The 22,619-nt window shown below is 42.2% G+C and overlaps 1 protein-coding gene across 2 annotated transcripts; it reads right to left on the reverse strand.

Moving 5' to 3' along the window:
- Nucleotides 1-1,171: 1,171 nt before the first annotated feature.
- On the reverse strand, nucleotides 1,172-20,167 carry LOC103360135 (serine/threonine-protein kinase Sgk1). 2 transcript variants are annotated; one of them, XM_008285802.1, is made up of 13 exons: nucleotides 20,006-20,167; nucleotides 7,703-7,778; nucleotides 6,861-6,942; nucleotides 6,732-6,772; nucleotides 6,567-6,624; nucleotides 6,400-6,483; nucleotides 6,185-6,316; nucleotides 5,981-6,093; nucleotides 5,746-5,869; nucleotides 5,560-5,655; nucleotides 4,283-4,438; nucleotides 4,103-4,192; nucleotides 1,172-3,155 (listed from the first exon to the last, which is right to left on the reverse strand). In XM_008285802.1, exons 1-13 carry the CDS (start codon nucleotides 20,031-20,033, stop codon nucleotides 2,991-2,993), a joined length of 1,245 nt encoding a protein of 414 aa, XP_008284024.1. In that variant the 5' UTR covers nucleotides 20,034-20,167; the 3' UTR covers nucleotides 1,172-2,990. The 2 variants fall into 2 exon arrangements, with proteins under 2 accessions (XP_008284024.1, XP_008284023.1); XM_008285801.1 differs by lacking the exon at nucleotides 20,006-20,167 and adding an exon at nucleotides 8,265-8,478.
- Between the last annotated feature and the right edge of the window lie 2,452 nt (nucleotides 20,168-22,619).

Consider the following 22,619-nt stretch of genomic DNA (forward strand, 5'->3'; position numbering starts at 1 on the left):
GCCGTCAGGTATGTCTCACGGTTTTTAACTGTTAGTGAAGTCACGTTCATGTCGAACAACTTGTTGAAAATTAATATAAAAAGGCACTTTGTGAACTCGTTTTTGGCTACTTTAAGCTGGCTGAGTTTAGGCTAATTTGTCATTTTATTATTATTTTTTAAAATAAAAAATAGTGTTAAAATGAAAAAAGTTATTTTTTTTGTGCCATATTATTTTAAAAGCTATGCAGTAAAAAAAACAAAAAACTAAACAAAACAAAACCCAACAACATTAAAATAAATTAATAAATAAAAATCTGTTGTAGGTGTGTATAGGGGCTAAGAGCGCAGAATGATGCACACTTGATAATACGACAAGTGACTTTTTATAAAGTTCTAATACCTGCATGTTAATACTGAAGAATTTGTTGAGAAATTAACAGAAAATTGCACTTTGTGTATTATTTATTTTGCTAATTGTAAGCTAGCTGTGTTTGGGCTAATTTGTCATTTTCAATCGTATAATATACAGTTGAAATAAGTATTGTTTCTTTGGGACCTGATAAAATTCAAGCAGTCACGTCTAATTAAAGATGAAGATAAAAACATAAAGGCTGTTGTAGAGGCTAACTTCAGTTCATGCCTCCTACATGTGTGTGTACAGGCTTTGCAAGACACACATGCAGTTCTGTTCAGACTATAGCTGGTCACATTACCCTGATATGAAACACAGAAAAACCCACAGGGCAGTTTTACAGAATATTACAGAAGAGGTTTTATAGAGCACGAAATGATAAGAACTGAGAATTTTAATTTTTTAACCAGCTTCGTTAGATAGGCTTTCATTTACTCAAGCACAATAGACATTTTTGTTTATGAAATAGTTTAAAATAACATAAAAATGCATTGTTTTCAAATAAGCCTTTTAATGTACTGCTTACTTTTGTATGTAGTTACCCCCCAATACCCAGAGCTGCAATGATTGATCAATTAGTGGTCTACTAATAAATTCATTGTCAGCTATTTTCATAATCAATTAATCAGTTTGAGTAATTTTTAAATGAAAAAAATGTCAAAATTCTGCATTTTGTATAACAAACTCATCGTGTACTTAAGAAACTAATGATGAAAAACTTTGATCTATTATGTAAAAGTTGCATCTATGACATCTCAAACAAAACCGTTTGCTCAGATTGATTTTAGAGATTTTATTTGCCATTTCTGACACAGATTACAGTTCAGTATTTCAGTTGATCATGTAAATCTTCTTATTTATACAGTAGCAGTGGCATGAAAATAAATACACATAAAAAGTACAAAACAGAAAATTAATGCTTCCACATATGGAAGAAAATTATTAGAACTGTGTGTTATGTTGTTGTCGTTTTTTTTCTTCATACTTTTAGCAGGCTTGGAAATTAATTTTCTGTTTGCAAAACCCTAAAACGCGGAGACACGATGCAGCACAACAAAGTCGCAAAAGACCCCTGTTTGAGTGGCACTCCTCCCCTAATAATTTAGTGAATATCAGAGCATAAATTACAACTTACACTTCTGATAAAAGCTTTAACGTCTTTAATTAGTCCTTCTGTGTTGACAAAATTTTATTGCACTTTCCAGAACCGTATTACGCAGCAGGACAGTGGCTAAACTGCTCCACCTAGTGGTTCCTCACCAAGTTAATGAAGCACTTTCCAGATTACTTTCTAGAAAAAGGACCAGAAGGTTTTGGGAAAAGAGATATGTACAATATACATGGATCAGGCCGCCTTGGACAGACACAAGACATTCACAGTTCTTCTCTACATGATGCATAAATACAAACGTTTGTAATCATAGCGTCTATAGTTTTTCTGGAGTGTTTGCAATAAAACAGCAATCACTCCCATTTAAAATAAGATCGATGTACAGTATGAGTGTGCTATCACTGATGTGGGCCGATTATTGCTGGTTGAACTCTGTGTCACACTCTCCGGATCAATAAGACAAGTCCTTCATAAAGTTTGCTAACAGCAGATATAGTTTAACACAGTTGCTAGCAGTACATGAAAACAAAAAAAATAAATTTATTGCCATAGATGAAATATAAGTTTCATAAATCTATTTATACGTATATACACAAGGAGACATTTAGAACTCATGTACACTAAAAGCAGAACCTTCTTCAACGTAAACAGTGAACGTTTGTGGTTATTAAAACATGGAAACTCTTTTACAATAAAATATATGTAACGTCTTTTTTTCTACACAGTACAGTAAAAGTTTGATTTTCAGTTTATGAGGACCAACAGGTCAAAAGAAAGTGTTTGAGTTAAAGCATACATCTGTTTGGTCCGAGTGTCACTAGTAGCGTGTTATTGAAATGCCGTTATTCTTTTGTCCAAAGATATGAGATGAAGAGTGGAACGATATGCAGCTGTCTAATCCAAAGTCGCTGATGCTTGAAGCAAAATGTTTCACTTCTCGTGACCCTTGTGTCCTCAAGTGCAATCGAGCATTCACATGAAAACAAAGTTAAGAAAAACAAAAACAGCTTGAACATATGTAGACATTTCATGAAGGCATCACCTATAACGGCTAGCGCTCTGGTCAAAAGTCCAAACAACGGAAACGGGTTTTGTGTTTTTGTTTTTTTTTTTTGTTGATAAATCTGGCTCTTGCCAACGCTGCCGTCCAAACTGCCTTTTGAACCTCAGGCACTTCCTCCTCGTGTCACTTCGCCGGTCGCTGTGAGGGATGTTTCACGGCCCCACGGTGCATCCATACTTGGCACGCATGTATTGTAGTTGAGGATGGTCGAGGCAGAAGCGTGGGGCCGGCGGTGTCGTAACATGAGAGTCCTCCATCTGTACACGGGTCATGCACAAGATCCCTCCAGAGCTGTTCATGTCAGTTAGATCCTCTTATCTGTAACGGCGCCCCAGACAGGCTGCTCTGCTGTGGTCCATGTGTCCAAATCAATCCAGAGCTTTAGTCCTGGTTTCTTTTTGTTCTCCGTCAGGATGAAGGTGTTCACATGAAGGAGTGGTCCGCCGGAGGTCCGTAAGAGAAGCCCGGGAAGGCTCCGGCTGCCTCCTTGACGCTGCTGGTCACGGTCAGGCTGTCGGTGCACAGAGAGGAAGAAACCGGCAGGTGGGTGAACTCTGGGTCGAAGTGTCGCAGGTCTGTGGGACCAGACTGTAAAACAAAAAGGGAGGAGGGAGCATTAGACATGTAGTCAAGCAAAAGTTCTACCCGACATTTATTTAATCCACTGTTTAAGTCATCTGGAAAAATGCTCGATGGAAACAGCTTCTTAAATGTGAGGATCTGACTTAGGATTGTAGACATGAAACAGGTAATCAGACAATTAATTATCTTATTAGAATGGCAAGAAGATTCTTAAATACTACTGTTTTTAAGATAGTAAACTGATTGGAATTTCCAAGCACAGACAAAATGATCCACTCTTAACCCTCTCAACCCCAAATCCTGCCGACAAACTTGAACGGCACGTTGTTGTTTTTTGTCAGAAACTCTAAAATTACACTGTTTTTCAACTACGCTTACATTAATCATCTGTGATGCGAAGTTCTGTTGGTAAAACTTGACCGAATCTAACCTTAAAATCCCGGCATTTCATCCAAGTCGCTTTTATTCTACATGTCTCATTTTTAAAAATCTGCAAAAAACACACCATTTGCAGTAATCAGATGCTCTAAAAAACAAAATCCTGCACTTTAGGGCCCAGCTGTGAGACCATTAGTGACTGAGCTGCAGGTTGTGTTCACATAGAAGAGTATGAAAACAAGTTAAAAATGAAAGTGATCAAATGTCTACAGTATGTAGAGTCAACATGTGCTTCTTGAACATCAGCATCACCTGTGAGCACTTTGAAAACACTGCACATGCTGACTCCAGGTTTTATCGATTTTTTTACAAGTGAAAAATCAAATAAATTAATATTTTTTTAAATATTTATGGCATCATAATTGTGCCATGCTGCTGGGTTCTCTCTACTTCTATTCATGTGCAGGACTTTATAATGCAGTGAAAAATGAGCCCACAGTGAGTAAAAATGACTCAGAGTTCGTTCAGAGGATTTCTGAATGTAATTATTCACTAGAATCCAAGCGTGAACGTACCACTGAGGGAACAAACGGAGGCGTGATCTTCTTGGCCATCAGGTCATCCCAGTTGATGGGGGAGAAGAAGGAATGGTACTTGAGTTCAAGCTGCAGGGAAACAGAAACTAGATGAGCACACCGATAGCGAACAGGAGCCGTGGATCCGTTACGGCGTCAGATTCAGGCCGTGCCACTTACAAAGTCGTCCTTGACTCCCAGCCTCTTGGTCCGGTCCTTCTGCAGGAGCCCCTCGAGCAGCTCGCGGCCGGCGTTGGACACGTTGGGCTTCAGCACCGGGGATTTGTGCAGGATGTTGTTGTACATCTCAGCGGTGTTACGACTGTAGAAAGGAGGCTGTCGGAGAGAAAACGCACTGTTATGAGCAAACAGCTTCATGAAAACTGTTTTGAACAATAAGTTCTTGAAAAGTTTACTGTTAGTTTACAGAGTCCGCCTGTTGTGCTTCATTACAGATAATATCCAGTAAAATTACAGAAAAAAAGTATTAGTTTACAATTTAATATTTAAATAAATAAGAGAACAAAACTGTCGATAATGTTGACATCAAAATTTAAAGTATTTCCAGTCCTGTTTTCTTTTGTCTTTACACAATTTGTACTGTTTATAAATCATCACAAATATTTTTATTTTACAGGTTTTTTTTTTAAAGATTTTTTTTTTTTTTTTGAGGTTAACTGTTATTTTACAGATTTTCCTTATTTTATTAAATCACAAATAACATCTAGTAAAATTACTGATTCATTTTTTAAATAAAAGACCAAAAATGTAGATAATGTCCACATCAAAATTCAGTATTTATGGTCCTTTTTCTTTTATATTTACACAATTTGTATTGTTTCTAAAATACTACTACTAATAATAATAATGATAATAATAATAATAATAATGTTATTTTACAGATTTTTTTGATTGAAAAATTCCTGAAATTTATTTTTTAAGCTGTTTTAGTATTTTACTGATTTTTCCCCCCCGTTTTATTAAATTACAGATATCTAGTAAAATAACAGAAAAATATTAATTTAAGTTTTAACTGTAAAAGATGTCCACATCAAAAATCTGTATTTTTATAAATAGCAATTCATTCTTTTACAAAGTGTGACCGTAAAATGACACTTTGTTTATTTTTTAACCAAGAAAAAAATCGAATTGTTTTACAGATATTTGCCATTTTCTTCCTGTTTTAGTTGCTCTTTGACAGATTTTCCATGTTTTGTTAAGTCGGGGCTCATATTTAGTAAAATCACAGCGAAAACTATTAATTCACATTTTGGCAACAGCTTAAAAACTTCATTATTTTACAGATATTTGCTGGTATTTTCACAGTTTTTATACTTGTTAAACATAGTTTTTCTGGCACCTTTGCTGCCAGATTTTTACTCTTTATTTCCAGAATGTTTTTCTTTTACAACAAACTGAGTTAATCTCATATGAACAAACAGGAGAATGTCACTCACTAGGCCGTAGAGCATCTCGTACAGCACCGATCCCAGACACCACCAGTCCACGGTGCGGTCGTACGCCTGCTTCTGGAGAACCTCGGGGGCCAAGTACTGTGAGGACGGCAACAAGAAAACATCAGCACAAGTCCTGGGTGGTGTTTCTGCGTCGATGCTGAGGAAGCATAAAGATTAGTTTCGTACCTCAGGCGTCCCACAGAAGGTGGTCGTGGTCCCAGTGGGCTCCAGGCCTTCTTTGCAGAGGCCAAAGTCTGTCAGGACAATGTGACCCTGTGAGTCCAACAGGATGTTCTCAGGCTTCAGGTCCCTGTGACGAAGAAGAGGAAGAAGAAAGGATTATTCAAAATGCACCAGTGATGTTCCCTCCATGTCGTGTCTACAGATGTCCACTGGGGGGCGCTGCAGGATCACTCCTTACCTGTACACAATGTGCAGAGAGTGGAGGTAGCCAAGTGCACTTGCGATCTCAGCGGCGTAGAACCGGGCTCTGGGCTCCAGGAAGATCCTCTCTCTCTGGAGATGGTAGAACAGCTGTGGCGATAAAAAAACAGAACATCTGTCAGCATCAGACAGGCTGTCGCGTTCTGACCTGATTCTGACTCCTGAGCGACTCGGGCTTCACCTCGCCGCCGTTGACGTAGTCCAGCACGAAGTACAGCTTGTCAGTCGTCTGGAAGGAGTAGTGCAGCCCCACCAGGAAGGGATGTTTGATGTTCTTCATCAGCACGCTGCGCTCAGCCATGATATGCTTTTGCTGCAGGCGAGTCAGAACACGTATCACACTCTGTTCTCACGCTAAGAGAAGGACAGCAGATTCAGGCGACTCAAGGCTCTCACCTCTTTCTTCTTCAGGATGATTTTCTTCTGCAGCACCTTGACAGCGTAGTATTTGGTCGACTCCTTGTGCCGAGCCAGCAAAACCTGTATCCAGGCAAACATTCGCATTAGTATCGGTGTCACAGACAGGATGTTGCATAAAAGGCGAGCTGCGGAGACACGCTCACCTTTCCGAAGCTGCCTTTGCCGATGATTTTGAGGTAGTCAAAATCACAGGGTTTGATCCTGACGGAAAGAAGCAGACAGAAAATTAGGGTTTGTTTTTACAGACACGTGGTGATGTTTGCCTCAAAACTGCAGCTTAGAATAAAGAGAGTTTACAGGCTACTTACTGAGTGTCCTCTGCCAGGGAACTTCGGGAATGTAGGCACATCTGAAAGACATGACAGGAGGAATTTATAGGAGAGCTGCCATATTTTATAAAAGAAGAGTCGGATAATAAAGAGCCATTCTGTGCTTACCGGACTATCAGGAAGCTGGTCGTTGTCAGCTTCCTCCTCGTTCTGATTCTCGTCAATCTTGAGGAAGTTGTTAACTTCAGCACTGAAAGAAAACACAAAGAGGACTTTATGAGCAGCTCTTACCTTTTCTTTACAACTTAGTTTTTGAAGATTTAATGTGCCAATCTGCTCGTCATGCACCCAAACACCAGGTCAGATTACAGCCCTTCTTGGCAATAAAACCGGGTTCTGACTTTGGATGATTGGATTAAGGTAAAGGTTTGTAGGACTGAAAAGCTGAATGGGTTCCTCTGTGACCGTCTGAAACTTCCAGGTCAAGTTTACGGCGGCTCATCGTCGCTCAGCTTCCTAACCTGTCTGAGAAAAGCTTAAGCCGCTGACCCATGACAAAAGGTTCAGTCGGACCCGCGGGACTCGGCGTTCCAGCTTTGGGGCCCTTTTGACCCCGAATCCTCTGCAGGGACTCGTCTGGTACCGCAGAACCCCGAGAGTCCGGGTTGGTGCGACGGTCCAGGCCGTGTGTCATGTAATAATTGAATTACAGGTTTATCCTCGTCTAGGGTACAGAGGGGATTTGCTGGAGAGGTGATTATGCAGTGGAGAGATTGTGAACGAGCTCGTCATGAAACGACTATTCTTGCCGCGACTTCTTGGACTCAGATTATTCCTTTACTGGAATGTCCTGCCAAACTCAGGTGGCTGATTGGATTTGGAGCATGAATGGGCCAGTGATCAGAGATAAATACTGGAGCACCCAAAGCAGGAAGCAGCGACGGCCAGAGCGGCTCAGTTCAGGGCCAGCTTTCCATCCCAGATCTAACGCTAGTGATGGATATACTCACTGTTGGCAGATATGTGGGGTCGACACCAGCTTCTGGATGAAGTCATTCAGCCCCATTTTCCTCTCCTTGATGAAAGCTGCAGAGAGGGGAAGCCTTGACGTCAGTGGAGGAAAGCATCAGCCACACATTTATCAATCAGCACAAGAGGAAGCAAACGTTACAATAAAGAAGGAAAAGCACATCAGTGTTGGAGCCGTAATCCGCAGTTTCCAAATATCCCCTCATAGTGCAGATCTGCGTGTCGTGCATGGACCTCTTATGCTGCGGGCTTATAGGTTATGCAACCACTTGGGTCACAGATTGAGACACCAACAGTAGTGGCGGCCAGCGAAGCATTTTCCATCCCCGATCCCCATTACAGCATCACTTCTCATATTTTTTAGGCGCTTAATTCCAAGTTTTTCCGCAGTAATTCAACCAAGACAGAAGATTAATTCACGTCTTTGCGGCTGTTCTGCGCACTTCTCAGGCGCATAAAATCACTCAGAGGTGCGATCTCAGCTTAATTTACATATCAGGTCTTAATTGATGAATGCAATAATTGCGTAATGTGGCGGCTCACCGGTGAGAACGGCTACGATGCCCCTCATCTTGCAGTAAGTCAGGTCGCATCCAGCCTCGGTCACGGCCATGTTGAGCAGGTATCCGACACGAACACGGCGCGGGAAACAGAATGAATAAAAACCTCAGCGATAGATCCTCAGAGGCGCCGATCGGTTATCAATGAGCCGCTGATCGATACACGCGCAGGACTCGGTACGCTCGCGCTCCGCTCTCGACTGGCGCTGCGCGAGCCAGCCGCGCGCTCTTATACGGAGCACGTGGTCACCGGTGAGGCGACGCCCCCAAGCTCCGTCATCGGCGTTGCCGCGGCAACGGCCCGCGGGCGTGACGTCACGGGATTCCGCCGCAGCCATACTCTGCCTGCAGGAGGCGGGGGATGACGCGGAGAGCTCACCGCAGAGGAGGAGGAAGAGGAGGAGGAGGAGGAGGACCCCCACCGCCTCCTCCTCCTCCTCGGTTTCTCTCAATGGAAAATCTCCAACTGGCTGCGATCACCGTGAACACAAAGGCGTTAAAATCTGCCGTCGTTATGGAGAGGAGCTGCAGCAGCATCATAACAGCATCAGAGCCCAAATGTGCTGCATCTCAGATCAATGAAGTCTCTCAGAAATGTGTGTCACGACTCCTGCATTTCAGCTGCAGCCTCTCATCCCCGTAACCCACATAACAGCCGTAAATCAGATTGACTGGTGACACCGCTGCACACTCGGGGCTCTGGGATGAACAAATAGTGAAAAATAACCTTTCTAATGTCCGGCAGCACGAATCTCCAGATGTCTTGTGTTGTCTTGCTAACACTACAAAACCTCAAATTAAGCAGCTTAATATAAAATTGTCACATTTGTGCAGTAAAAGTTTTTCTAAAATAATTATTAATCTGTCATTTGATTGTCAAACATCACGACAGTACGAAGACCAAAACGGTGCTGCATCCATCCGTCCTGAGATCAATAAATTCTCACAGCGTCTGCAGAAATGTGTATCACGACTCCTGCGCTTCAGCTGCAGCCTCTCATCCCCGTAACCCACATAACAGCCGTAAATCAGAGTGACTGGTGACACCACTGCACACTCGGGGCTCTGGGATGAACAAAATAGTGAAAGATAGCCTTTCTAATGTCCAGCAGCACGAATCTCCAGATGTCTTGTGTTGTTTTGCAAACACTACAAAACCTCAAGTTAATCAGCTTAATATAAAATTGTCACATCTGTGCAGTAAACATTTTTTAAAAATAAGTATTAATCTGTCATTTGATTATCAAACATCACGACAGTATGAAGACCAAAACTGAGCTGCATCCATCCGTCCTGAGATCAATAAATTCTCACAGCGTCTGCAGAAATGTGTGTCACGACTCCTGCGTTTCAGCTGCAGCCTCTCATCCCCGTAACCCACATAACAGCCGTAAATCAGAGTGACTGATAGCACCGCTGCACACACGGGCTTTTTGTTTGTGTAGAAAATGTCACAGAAATGGTGAAAAAGGCCCAGATTTCACCTCCAGATGCCTAAAACCCTCATATAATCAGTTTACGTTCAAATTTGACAAAGTAATCCATCAAATTGTCACAGCTGAGCAGTAAAAGTTTAATGTTTTTCTAAAAAAAAATACTAAATCTATCACCCAGTTATCAAAATATCAAGTATCATGCACAAAATGGGGCTGCAAGGCGTCTCAGTGTTAGTACCGGTGAGGACACCCGGGATCTTTCTGTGTGGAGTCTCCATGTTCTCCCCGTGCAGCGTGGGTTCTCTCCGGGTTCTCCGGCTTCCTCCCACAGTCCAGAAACATGCTGAGGTTAACTGGTGATTCTAAATGAATGTGAGTGTGCTTGGTTGTCTGTCTCTAAGTGTAGCCCTGTGATAAACTGGTTACCTGTCCAGGTGAACCTGCCTTCACCCTGAGTCAGCTGGGATAGACTCCAGCCCCCCGTGACCCTGGTGAGGGTTAAGGTGGAGAGATGATGGATGGATGCTCAAAATGAACAAAACAGTGAAAATGGCCTTTATAGTGTCCTTCAGCAGAATCTCCAGATGTTTTGTGTTGTCCAGCTATAACCCCATGAGAATCAGTTTCCCATCAAAGTTGACAAAATAGGTTATTTGTTATTAAAAAAAAAAGACTAAAGCTATCATTTGATTATCAAAATTTCCAGTATTGCGGACGCAAAATGTGACGCATCCTTCTTGAGATTATTACATTTGTCCTCTCTGCTGTGTTTTTAGCCTCTCCTGGCAACAGCTGCAGCCCAAAGGCCCAGATAACAGCCATAAATCAGGAAGTAAATATAAAAACACAGCACTGACAGAGCAGTTTCCAGAAATCTGTATGTGCCTTTCATTTTCAGAATCACAAAGCCTCTACTGTCACTGTAAGCTCTGCATAGAACAACTAATCAATAAGATGAATATAAAGCATCTAATATAAATGCTGAATGTAAAGCTGAGTGTGGAGATGAAGCTCTGTGAGCAACAGGAATGGGTTGGACCGGTTCAGCTGTAACACTGCACCAGAGAGCAGCCCATAATAAGCAGCGTTTTATCGCAGTTTTAAATGATTAGTGGATTTCAGCCGCTGACAAGGTCAAGGTTGTGGAGGCGACTCGGCTGGACGGAATTATATAAATTCAGAGAAACTGCAAATGACATCATCTAAGCTCGGACCCGTCCAGCTGTCAGAGACGTGGTCCACTAACCTTGTAAGTTACATAACCGCGCCATAATGCAGATGGCCGTAGAGCCCGAGGACGAAGCGCAGAGCTCCACTTTCCAGCCAGTGTTGTGATTTCTCAGCTGAGCTTATTGTCTGTCTGTTGACTCAAAGTATTGTTTAATCACTCGGTGACTGTACTTTACTCGGGCACAGCTCTGTGACTCTTATCTGCAGTACATTTCCATCAGTGTCTGAGTATTACAAATAGGAATGCATTTAGCAATATACTGTGTATTACGTAATATGTTGTTATAGCATTCACACTGTATCAGGCGTAATAGTCACATCACATTTCTTTCAGTGCTACAACTTGTGTTGTATTGTTTACTTTACTTAAGACTTCCTGGATAAGCTGATTTTTTGTTTATTTTTATTGATTTTTTCCAGTAAGTATGTATGTAGAACACGTCTCCAAAACCTTAAATCTCCAGATGTCTTGTGTTGATTGACTAATACTCCAAAACCTCAACATAATTACTTTATTATTAAATTTGACGAAGTAACCCATCAAATTCTCACATTTGAGCGCTAAGTGTTTAGCTTTTTGCTAAAAAAAAATTACTAGAACGAGCATTTAATTATCAAAATAATACATTTTTGTGGAAGAAAATATTCGCTAAACATAATAATAAGTAGAACTGTCTCTTGATTATCAGAATAATACGTTTTTTTGTAGATTTTTTTGTCAACCAAAATGGAAAACTGTCACTAAATGAAAAATACTCTTTATAATGTTTCACAGTATGAATCTCCAGATGTCGTATGTTGACCGACTAAAACTCCAAAACCTTAAGATCATCAGTTTACTATTAAAGTTGACGAAGTAACCCTTCAAATCGTCACATTTGAGAGCTAGTTGTTTAACATTTTGTGAAAAACAATACTAAAAATACTATTTAATTATCAGAATAATCTAGTTTTGTGCCAGACAATATGAGCTAAAAGCACGAACTGAATTGTGGCAGTTAAACAGTTTTTCAGGATTTTGTGGGTGGACAAACAAAACTTGCCTCTATGATGCACTGGAGTCACAGTTTGCATCCCTCCTCCCCTTAACTCTATGATATTAGAGAAAATGAGAAAAACCTGAGTGGACTAGCATCAGTGGTACAGTTCACCTGTTCGCTATGTTTTTATCCCACACATGCGTCTTTCCTGGATGGCTGAATTTGCAGAGCAGCTCAGCCTCTGTCTCACCGGCTGTAGGTTACTGTAGCAGATCGTTTTATTCACAGCTGTAAAGTGACAAAACTACTTTACATCTACAGCGTGTTCGTGATTTCACATCTGAGCTGTTTGATTTAAACAAACTAAGCTGTGTTCGGACAGATCGTTTGGACTTGAGCAGACACGCCCAGCATGTCGGAGCAAAGACGACTGCTTGTTCTCTCACCATTTTAAAACCTAGTTCTGCATACTTGGCAATTACGTTAATCACTCAAATTCGGCTGGGTGGTTAATTACAGTTTTTTTTGTGGTGTGACAAACTCAGAACACATGTCTGTCACTGCTGTAAACGGACGTTAAGTGTACGATCTCTTGTAAACAGCCAGTTGAGGATTCTTTCCAGCGATATGTGTCATGGGGAACTCCTCCGTTCTGTCCTCGGTTCGACATGTGACAGTCATGCATGATTTAGAGGAAGCGAGGCCGGTAGTTCTCGCATCGATGAAAGAGGAAGTTAGGTGCCTTATCTGTGGCGTGAGCCCAAACAGAAACCACTGGTGCAGAGCCAGCTGGCTGTATATCATATCATACCCTGGAAGGCGACCCGAGCAAACACTCACTGCTCAGCTTCAGCTCTGTTTACACACAGCAACACACCGGATCCGATTGCACGACACCGACACCTCTCCGGGGCTTTATCCCCACCTCATGTCGTGTTTCTGTGAACCATTCAAGTGTATCGTGTTCGTCTCACTGGGGATGGACGCTGCTGAGTTTCTCTCTGCATCTCAGGCCCAGCGCTGCTCTGCGTCACATGACAGATTAATCAGGTTTTATTTAGCAGCTTCCCAAAAGCCGTCCTGCTTTCCATCACTCTGTCCAACCGTGTGATTGATGCAGGCGCCGTTTCCGCTCGTTGACAAGCAGTCACGTTAGTCACCTGCCAGCGGTTCGTGCACAAGCCTTTGCGGCTCTCAGGGTTTTCCATCCATCATCACTGCTCAGCCTCAGCGGGGTGCAGGTCGGCGCACAGGTTGCATCAAAAAGTTGCTCCAGTTTGAGCGTCACGTGAGCCGAAATGAAACCAGAACTTCAGGTTTTTGTCGGAGGAACTCATTTAAAGTGATGTTGGAATAAAACATGAGCAAGATGAACGAAAACTCCAGCTTTGGATCGTGAGTTTTTTCAGCTGCTGGTGGGGTTTACAACCAAGAGAACTGAGATTCTGTTAAATTTATTGAATATGTTTCAAGATGACATCATTCATCTGTCCTTGTTTGTTTTTATTTATGTGTTTAAAGCAAATAATAACACTGAGATTATAACCTGCGTGCTTTGATAAATAGGCTAAAGTGGTTAAATTCAAATTTTCTCCTGGCTTTTATTGAAAACAGGAAACTAAAACTAAAATGAAAAATAATCGTCTGCATATTAGCGGAAATTAAACATTTTCCTGTAGCGAGTTGTTCAGCTTTCTCACCCAGTCTAATGATGGTGTTGACTTTTATTTCTTCGTTGTTGTTTTTTTTTGCATGGACACAATTAAAAGAAGTTGCACCAGAGTTAGCTTGCGGCTGATTTGCATTAGTCGTCCCAGTGCAACGACAGAAACAATCCCTCAACAATAAATATACAACATAAAATAATCAGTGTGAGATAAAACAAGAGCACTGAGGCTGGTTTTACTGTGCTGCTGGAGGTACTGAGGGATTAATTAGGGGTTCGTTTAGCAGTAACAGTGCAGCTGAAAAGTTCAAACTACGACACCAGTTGAAAGCTTTTGGTGAATTTTTCAGATTCAGATGAAACCGAGCAACGAAGACGATGCATCAACGGAGCAGCAGCATTTGGTATTTTTTAAAGATTTAACTTGTAATAACAGGTGGGTGCAAATCTATCCTGCAATGTGGTAAATAAACCAAATTAAAGCCTGTTTTTGGATGAAAGAAATGCAGATTCAAAGAGCTGCGGAAGCCAGTGGAATAGATGTCCAAGACTTTTCTAACCATCTAGACGGGAACAAATACATTTTCTAATCAAACTTTTAACCCAATTTTTAGATTGTGACTATAACTCCTGAAAAAGACTGCTGTAAATGCTCTTTTTGTAAGTAAAACATAGAATTATAAGCAAAATTATAGCTGTAGTTCGTATGGAAATATAAAATACCAAATAACAGCATATTTAATCGTGGTTGACATCATGCATGGAGACATGTCCAACACCATCTTTGTGTTATTTAAAAAAAAATGCAGTGCAGCGTTTTTGAAAACATCTTCATCACAGTGGATGGAATATTCTTTCACCCAGATGCTTAGTAAAGGCTCTAAAAACATCAGGAACAGCAGTAAGTAGAGCTGACGACGTTATTATATGGCATCAGTTAATTGATTAACTGAATTTATTATTTAGTTTAAGCATTTTTTTATGGTTAAAATGGCGGAAATATTGGTATGAATGTGGATGTCGGCTGGTTTCCGTGGTCGTCTACGTCCAGAAATGTGATATTTCTGGAGTTTGGACGGTGATGAAACTGATTGTTTTTCTGGATCAGAACGGGCTTTTGTTGGTTATGTTCAGTCTGCATACAGTAAAGGCAATGATTAACTCAAAGTATGCATCTTCCTCTTATTTCTGACCATTTAATAAACAACAATGTCTCGAAGTAAATGACATTTAATTGCTATTTTCATCCTTAATTGTTGTCATTCTGGCGCCTGTGATTTTCCAGTGAGGGGGCAGGAGGAAGCCCGTCGGGGAGCATATTTATTTGGTTTGTTTTGTCAGAAAATCAGATGCTCAGCTCTGAATGCAATAGTAACACATGAGAGGCACGAACCAGACTGGTACCTGCTCCTCAGCGTAGGAGGCAGCAGGAGGTGGACGGATGAGTCATGCAGGCAAACCGGTCCTCGGTGGCCAAATGCAACGTTGGCAGGAGGGCTGCCGGCTAACGAGGATGGAGGCTGCCTAATTACAACGTGAGTCCCGGTGACCGGCTCTGAGGAGCGATCGCGGCCTCCTGCGTTCCCACTCCCACGCGCAGCAGCTCCCATCCAAATCCGGTTTCTGCTGCAGCAGTTCTTTGCTGTCGCTCGCAGAGCCGCAGAGACCGGAGGTGGCGTCGCAGTGCAGCCTCGGGCCTCACCGAGTGGGAGCAGATTCTGGCTGATGAAACCGGAGTTAGAATTACTCCGTCTTTGTTTCCCTCCTCAATTCCCAGGCAGTAGATGAAATGTGTTTTTTTTTTTTCCTCTCTCTCTCTCTCTACTCTCCACGGGGGATTAGATGGCTGCTCATGTGCCTGCTTCATCAGATAAAGGGAGGAAAGAAATGGTTGCTCTCTTTACGCGGTGACTCACTGCTTCCAAATCACTCCATAATATATTACTTTAATTTGCTGCCAAGTAAGTGGGATGATCCTGCCCATTTAGAAGCAGCAAAGCCTCTATTAATTATATTAATGTGACTGCTGTTACTGCTATAATTACTAACACGGCGCGAGGAGGACTTCTTCATCGTGTACTCCGGCTTTATCTCCAGTCTAACATGGGTTTGCTTCGTTGGAGGTTATTCTCAACACTGCATATGTGACTCTATAAGAGACTCAGAGGGAAGGAAGCGCATAACAACAGACACCGAAACCATTTTCATTCATGAATCAGAGGACAGTGGTGACTTCCGTTATTTAGACAGTTCCCTTTTTCTTTGTTCATGACCCTCGCTGTGATAATAGGAGAAGCAGCGTGGCCTCTGAAGTGAGCATCGAATGTCACCGTTAACCTAAATACAGCGGCGTCACCACAAGAGTCACCAGCATTTGATCTGGTTTGCGTCTCAGCGTAAACCTCACGAGATACTCATCCGGAAAACATCCACTCGGAATCAATCAAACGTGGACGCTGGAAACCGAGCCAATTAATTAATGAAAAGCGTGAGAAGTGATTTACTGTCGACGCTGACGACAATAAGTGTCATTATGTGGCGTGTTTGAATCGGCGCCGATCTCTGGAACTTTGTCAACAGCTATTAAAACGAGGCGTGCGAGATCTAAATGAAGGCGTGTTGGCGTGACTGCACGGCGCATTGCCATGTCAGATTTGATCAGCTGCTAAATTCTGCGCGGGTAATTTAGGTGGGTTATTCCAAACAGCCTGCACGTTCTTCCAGTTTTGTAAACAGGCCGCGAGAGATCAGCGAGCCGTCTCTTTGATTTAGTCATGTGCAGGAAAAATGTGACGGGGAGCAGTTTTCAATCATTTGCAAATTGTTTTAGGCGTGCCTCCACTGACAATGCAGCTAATCCAGAACACGGCGAGTCACGTGAAATTAATGATCAGCCTTTGTGTGGCTAAAGAACACCAGAAAAACACAACATAAATGGCCTAGTTTGGTGACAGCCTGAAGGGAATAGTTTGGCATTTTGGGAAATATTATATATTACATTTGCTTTTTTTTTTTTTTTGCAGGGAATTAAGTCAGAAAGATATAAATGGTCTGCACTTAAATAGCGCTTTTCTACCATAGCGGTACTCAAAGCGCCTTACAGTGTTTTCTCATTGCCATTGGGAGCAACTTCAGGTTCAGTGTCTTGCCCAAGGACGGGATGGAACTACCAACCTTGCGATTGGAGGACAACCCACTCTAGCACCTGAGTCACAGCCACCCGTGAGCTGCAAGGTGCGATCAAAAAGTTCCAAGACTGTGCCTTTAAAATCCAAAAACCTGATTTAAACGTGGCTGACATCCCTGTAGAGCGAGGTATCTGCTCCCAGTGCTCCTGCAACGCTGCCTAGAAGGCCCGATATGTAAACATGTCAAGCTATGATGAGCTCTTGATGATTAAATGCTGCCAAAATGGCAACCTTTCACCTTGAATCTCATATTGGGGAAGAGGAAGAAGACACGAGGAAACAAATCTAACAAGTAGGACAGGCGACAACCAAAAAACTTGCACCTGAACACATGAATGCCAGCTCACCATAATACTTCAAGCTGTTTTTACTGAATGTTTTCCATCAGATGCCTCAAGACGTTACATTAAAACTCTGCAGTGACAGTCCAGCTCTGGGGGACGGATTCCCAAATGTACAACCACATGAATGCTGAATGGAACAACGAGCAAACTGCTGATGCTGCCGTTGGGAGAAACTTCTGGTTCAGTCTCTTGTTCTGAATGAATAAACACTGTCAAAATGGCAACCTTTCACCTTGAATTTAATTTTGGAGGAAGAGGAAGACGACACAAGGAGACAAATCGAACAAGCAGGACAGGTGACAACCGAAGAAATTGCATCTGAGCACTGAAGACGTTAAAACTCAGTCCAGCTCTGGGGGACAAATTCCCAAATGTTCAGCCACGGGAATGTTAAATAGAACTATGAACAGAACTATGATGCTCCTGAGCTGCTGCAAACTGACTTCCATTGACGATGCAGCTAATCCAGAACACCACGACTTTTGGGATGTTTTCTTTTGCTCCAGTTTGCACCAACCAGGGGTCACAGAAGCTCATGTAATGAAGATGATGATGATGATGGCGTGATGACAGTTATGGTGCATTTCCATTGGGGTGTACATTGATGTACGCACAACTCAACAATGTTACAACAGATTACTGACAGATGCTCCTCAATGGGCTTCACCCTCCTACAACCTTGCAAGCAGTGGCAGCACCTGATTGGCCCAAAGCTGTCTTCTCCTGGATTTCAAACCAACATGGTGGCTTGTTTACCAAAACAGGTCACCAAAATGTTTGTCTACAGCTCCTGAATCTGTTTCCGCTTCAGATCACCAGTGGTTAGTTTAAAGGTTTGTGAGGAGCTTCCAGAGGCGGCAGACGGCAGGAAGGAGGATGGATTTACATAAAGTAGCCGAGAGCTTAACTTTGTGCAAATGAGGAGCGGGCAACATGACGCCTCTCTTTGCTGCTGACATAGACATGAATGGGAAGCCCTGAAGTGACGGATCACGTGGACGGGTGACACCTGACTGTGACGTTCTCCGTGCACGTGTACTACAGACAGTGTTGGAACTTTTTGATCTCCTGTCTTCTACCACGCTGACATGTGCACATCTGATTTTAATTTACGTCAGCCAGCGGGTTAGTTTAGTACAAAGGCGGTAGACGGGATGAAACCAAGAGCCTGGTTCTGTACCAAGCTACCAAATGACAATTAGTGGTTTTACATGTTTTGCTGGGCGCAGCGACTTCCTCGTGGCTCGTCTCTTTAAGGTCGAGAAGCAATTAGTAAAACCACAATTTGTTGATTTTATACGTGATTTTTGTATGGATAAAACAGACAAATATGATAAATTAATGAACTGTAGAGGTGCTCAAAGATGGATTTTATCACCGTGAGGACAGAACAAGACTTCCTTCCACTATCGCCCCTCGTTTTTCTTGAGCTCTTAATGCTAAGCTAAGCTAACCAGCTGCTGCCTGTAGGTTCTTGTTTAGATAATGGTAGTACTGACTGTAGTCTCGCACCAGAATGCACAATAGCTACGTGGTGCAAAAACCTGTTAATTCCACAAAGGCTGTAAATAATGAGATTCCCGACGGGCCGAACGCCTCATCATAGCACTCGCAAGGTCTGCATGAGGAGGCTTTCAGTTTGTTTTCTTTTTGCTTACGCTGCTAAAACACTTTGCTAGGCAGCGAGTCTGCTTGGTTAGGTTCAGGAAAAGATCATTGTTTTGGTTAAAAACCACCTGATCAAAGGCTTTTCAGTCCGTTTGCTTTCATTTCTAGTCTCTGCTTTCTGTCAGTTCCTGTTTGGTTTTTGTTTTCGCTGCAGAAATACTTTGTTAAGTTTAAAACCTTCTCAGTTTTCTATGTTGCAACAAAGCAAAATGATGCTTCTGTACAACTAAACTGCATTCTCATTTAAATTTGGCAAAGAACCTTAGGTTTTTTTTGTAATACGCTTCGTACTTGTTGAAAGTTAGAACTACTCACTAGAAGCTGGGTTAAATTTAGGAACCAAAATTATGCATTTTTAGGAGAACAACACAGCTACAGTTGAGTTAAAATATGACATATTCACGTCATTTTTAAAGCTTTTTCTAATTTTTTTCTGGATTACCAGGTTGATGAAAGCAGCTTCATCCAATATATAACTGGCTGGCTGATGTAGAGCAATAAATAAACGAGGGAGACAAGCTGATTTGAGATGTCTTTGTCACAAGCAAATGTAATCCGGGAGAAAATACCCTTAAAACATGATGAAGAATGCAGTTTAGTTGTATAGGAGCACACATTTTTTGGGGGGCGACAGAGCTGCTTTAAAGAATAGCTTCTAAAAATGTAAATGATTCATGATTTTAAGGCCTTTTTTGGTGACAATAATACATTTTGCACTGTGGATAAATGTAGCTCAGCGTATTTTCAAGCTATGTGGCACCAAAACTGGTATTTAATTCTGATCACTGAACACAGGAACCAGGCCCAGGCCCAGGCCCAGCAGCAGCTTTTATCCTCTCAGGTGACAGATGAGTTATAGTGCAGCAGCGAGGAGGTGAGCGGCTCCGGTGTGGAAATTAAACAGTCGACGTGAGAACAAACAGGGGAGCCCTAAACCGTGTTCCCGCATCTCATATCCAATTTCTTGTGTAACCAAAAAGCCATCCAACGAGAGACGGCGATGTCAAAGAGGGAATACAAAAAAGAGAGGAGGGGATCGAACAGTTAACAAACAGATGATTGAATAAGCAAAACAAAGCAGAGCGTTTGGACGGCTGAGCTGTGAAAGTTGATGTCTTAAGGTGCGTCGTCCTCCGCTGCGCTGCTGAGAGGCTGCACATGATTCCCCAGATTCCCCCCCGAACACAGGCAGCGAATTAAAGCAGCACCTACCTATGAAGGATTTCTTGCCGGTCTTCATGTCCTCCTCAGTGTTGGATTATATCAGCTACAGCTGCAGAGTCTCTGATGAATGAGCAGCTGTCTGCCTCACAGGTGACTGAGTGTATGAGAAAAGATGTAGCCCTGCTGTAAATATGCCTCCCTCTCCTTCTCCGTCTCCTTATTCGATGGCTCTCCCTCGCTGCAGCTGAAAAAGTCTTCGATTCGCAGGCAAACAACTTTCCCTGCTGCACTTCCCCTCGTCGCTCTCTGCTGTTTCTTCCTCTTATCGCCCAGCCAGCTCTGAGACCAAACAGCTGAAACCAAAGATCTGTGACGCACCTGCCTCTCCTCCTCTACGCCAGCCCCTCCTCATCTGCTCTTTTATCTACCTGGAGAGCCTCGAACAAAACAAAAGCAGGTGTCTGGTTGCGGCTCCCCGTGAGCGTGGGAGTCCCGCTGGAGAGGAAGCGGGTCTCCATGACAGGGGAAACCACCTGAGGATTACTCAGAACACAGGTCTTTAAAGCTGCTGTTAATTAGCCGCCACTGCAGAGGTGATGCTGCTCATCGCCTTCCTCCTTCGTTTGCAGCCTCCCAGGGCTTCGGAGGACAGAATCATCTGGTTAGTCACTCCGACAGTGCTGATTGCATTGTTAGCTTCGGGCTGCAGGTCGTCAGATACGGCGAGTGAAGTATGACGAAGATCGAAGGTCTGCGGGGGCCGATGTTCAGGTGCAGCAACAGCATCATTGATGAGTAACACGCTGTTCACACAGCTGCTCTGAATTAGGATGTGGGAGCTGGACAAGTGGACTAAACCACATACTGTAGATAACATAATATGACAAATCTATCACCTTGTGCTACTAAGAAACATCACAGAGTTCAACTCAAGCATTGATGCTGCAGCAAAATCAAACATTACAATAAAAAATGAAGGTATTTTCAGTGTTTTTGGGTGTTTATTTTGGTTTTTCTTCACTGTGAGGTCATTTTTTACTGCAAAATAAAGTCCTGCATCTCTACAGAAGCAGAACAACCGTGACTAGAAAGATTTTAAAAAATCAAGAAACATCTTCTGTGGAGTTATAATGCCATAAATCAGGAAAAAGTGGAATTTCTACATGTCCAACATTTTTCCAAGTGCCCACAGATGTCCACAGCAATGAAAAACAGCAGCTTCAGAGACTACAGATCATTTACTACCTACGTTTTTAATTAGTTTGCATACTTATCTTCTCTCGGTTCTGTGTAGACACAGCCTGCAGTTCATCTGAATACACTCTTAAGTATTGTCATGTGACTGCTGGTCACCGTTGAATCACTAAGGTTCTCATAGTTGTGCGAAGAAACACAAAATTTTAACTTTTAACCTGCAAATGATTTATTTTTGGCGACTTTTTAAATAGAACAGTGATCTTAATGAAAGGTCACAGTGTTTAGTTTAGATTTAAATACGCTTTCCGATTGAACAGCGTGTCAAAGACAAGTAGCTGAAGGACCGTTAAACATGTGATGATTCTCTTTGTTTATAAAGATTCTAGCTCTGATAAATGCTGTAATTTGGGCGGCTTTTAAAAAGATCTTCCATACACGAGTAGATTTTGGTAATATTTTGGTCACACTTTGTTTATCAGTGAGCTAAAGAAGGCAGCGAAAGCAGGAGAATGTACTGTGTTCTCGGTCCCTTCATGTTATTAATTTATTTTTTATCCAAGAAATTAATCCTGGTTGGCGTCATTAATAAATGTAGGGGAGGACCGATAGCTGACATGGGTCCAAATACCAGTAGCATTGCTGTCTTTCTCCACAAGTCCTGTTTGTTTGTACTGCTTCAGTAAAAAAATCTTTCATTCACTTAGGTTGTGTTTCAATGGACGGTAGGACCATAGCAGCTAAAGTCTAAAATACAAAGCAGCAGTAACTACAGATGAGTAAAGAATCTACATGTTTCCTGAAATCTGTTGGAGGGATGAAACACCCAAAGTTATTTACGTACTTCGTGTTCTGATGCTGGTGATAGAGAACATTGTTTGCTGGGTTGAGTCCGGGGCGTCTCAGTATCATTTTAATACTCACTGAAAGGTTCGGTAACATTATCTGGACTGATGTTGTCTTTCTACCTGTTTACTCAGGTATCTCCTTTAACCCTCTGGGATCTTTGTGTTTTTGTTTATGCCTCGGATCGTTTTTAAAAAATGTGTAAACTTAGTAAACTATATGCATATGTAGCATCCGCTTGTGTTGCCTCATGATAGAATAGTTAAAAACTAAATTGGATTACAGCATTCGTACATGTTTATTCAGTTTTTAGCACACAAAAAAACAATATAGGTGTATTTGGTTTCTTCTAACTTGTAGCCCAAAGGAAACAAACACAAGTATCAGCTCTTCCAGTTGTAAAACACTGTAGGGGCCCCACAGGGTTAAAGTGTGACCTATATCTAGAGACCTCTTTAGTAGAGAGAAGGAGCTGCAGACCTGAGACTTGAGACTTGACTGGCTTTGACAGCAAAATCTCACAATTCAATTTGAAATCCCGCAACAATAAAAGTACATATACAACAGCAACCTGCGGGCCTTGGATGAGTATGCAGCAGTCCTTCAACCTTCTAGTATCTCC

This window comes from Stegastes partitus, unplaced genomic scaffold (assembly GCF_000690725.1).
Source record: "Stegastes partitus isolate 25-593 unplaced genomic scaffold, Stegastes_partitus-1.0.2 Scaffold417, whole genome shotgun sequence".
In the NCBI taxonomy this organism is placed as follows: domain Eukaryota; kingdom Metazoa; phylum Chordata; class Actinopteri; family Pomacentridae; genus Stegastes; species Stegastes partitus.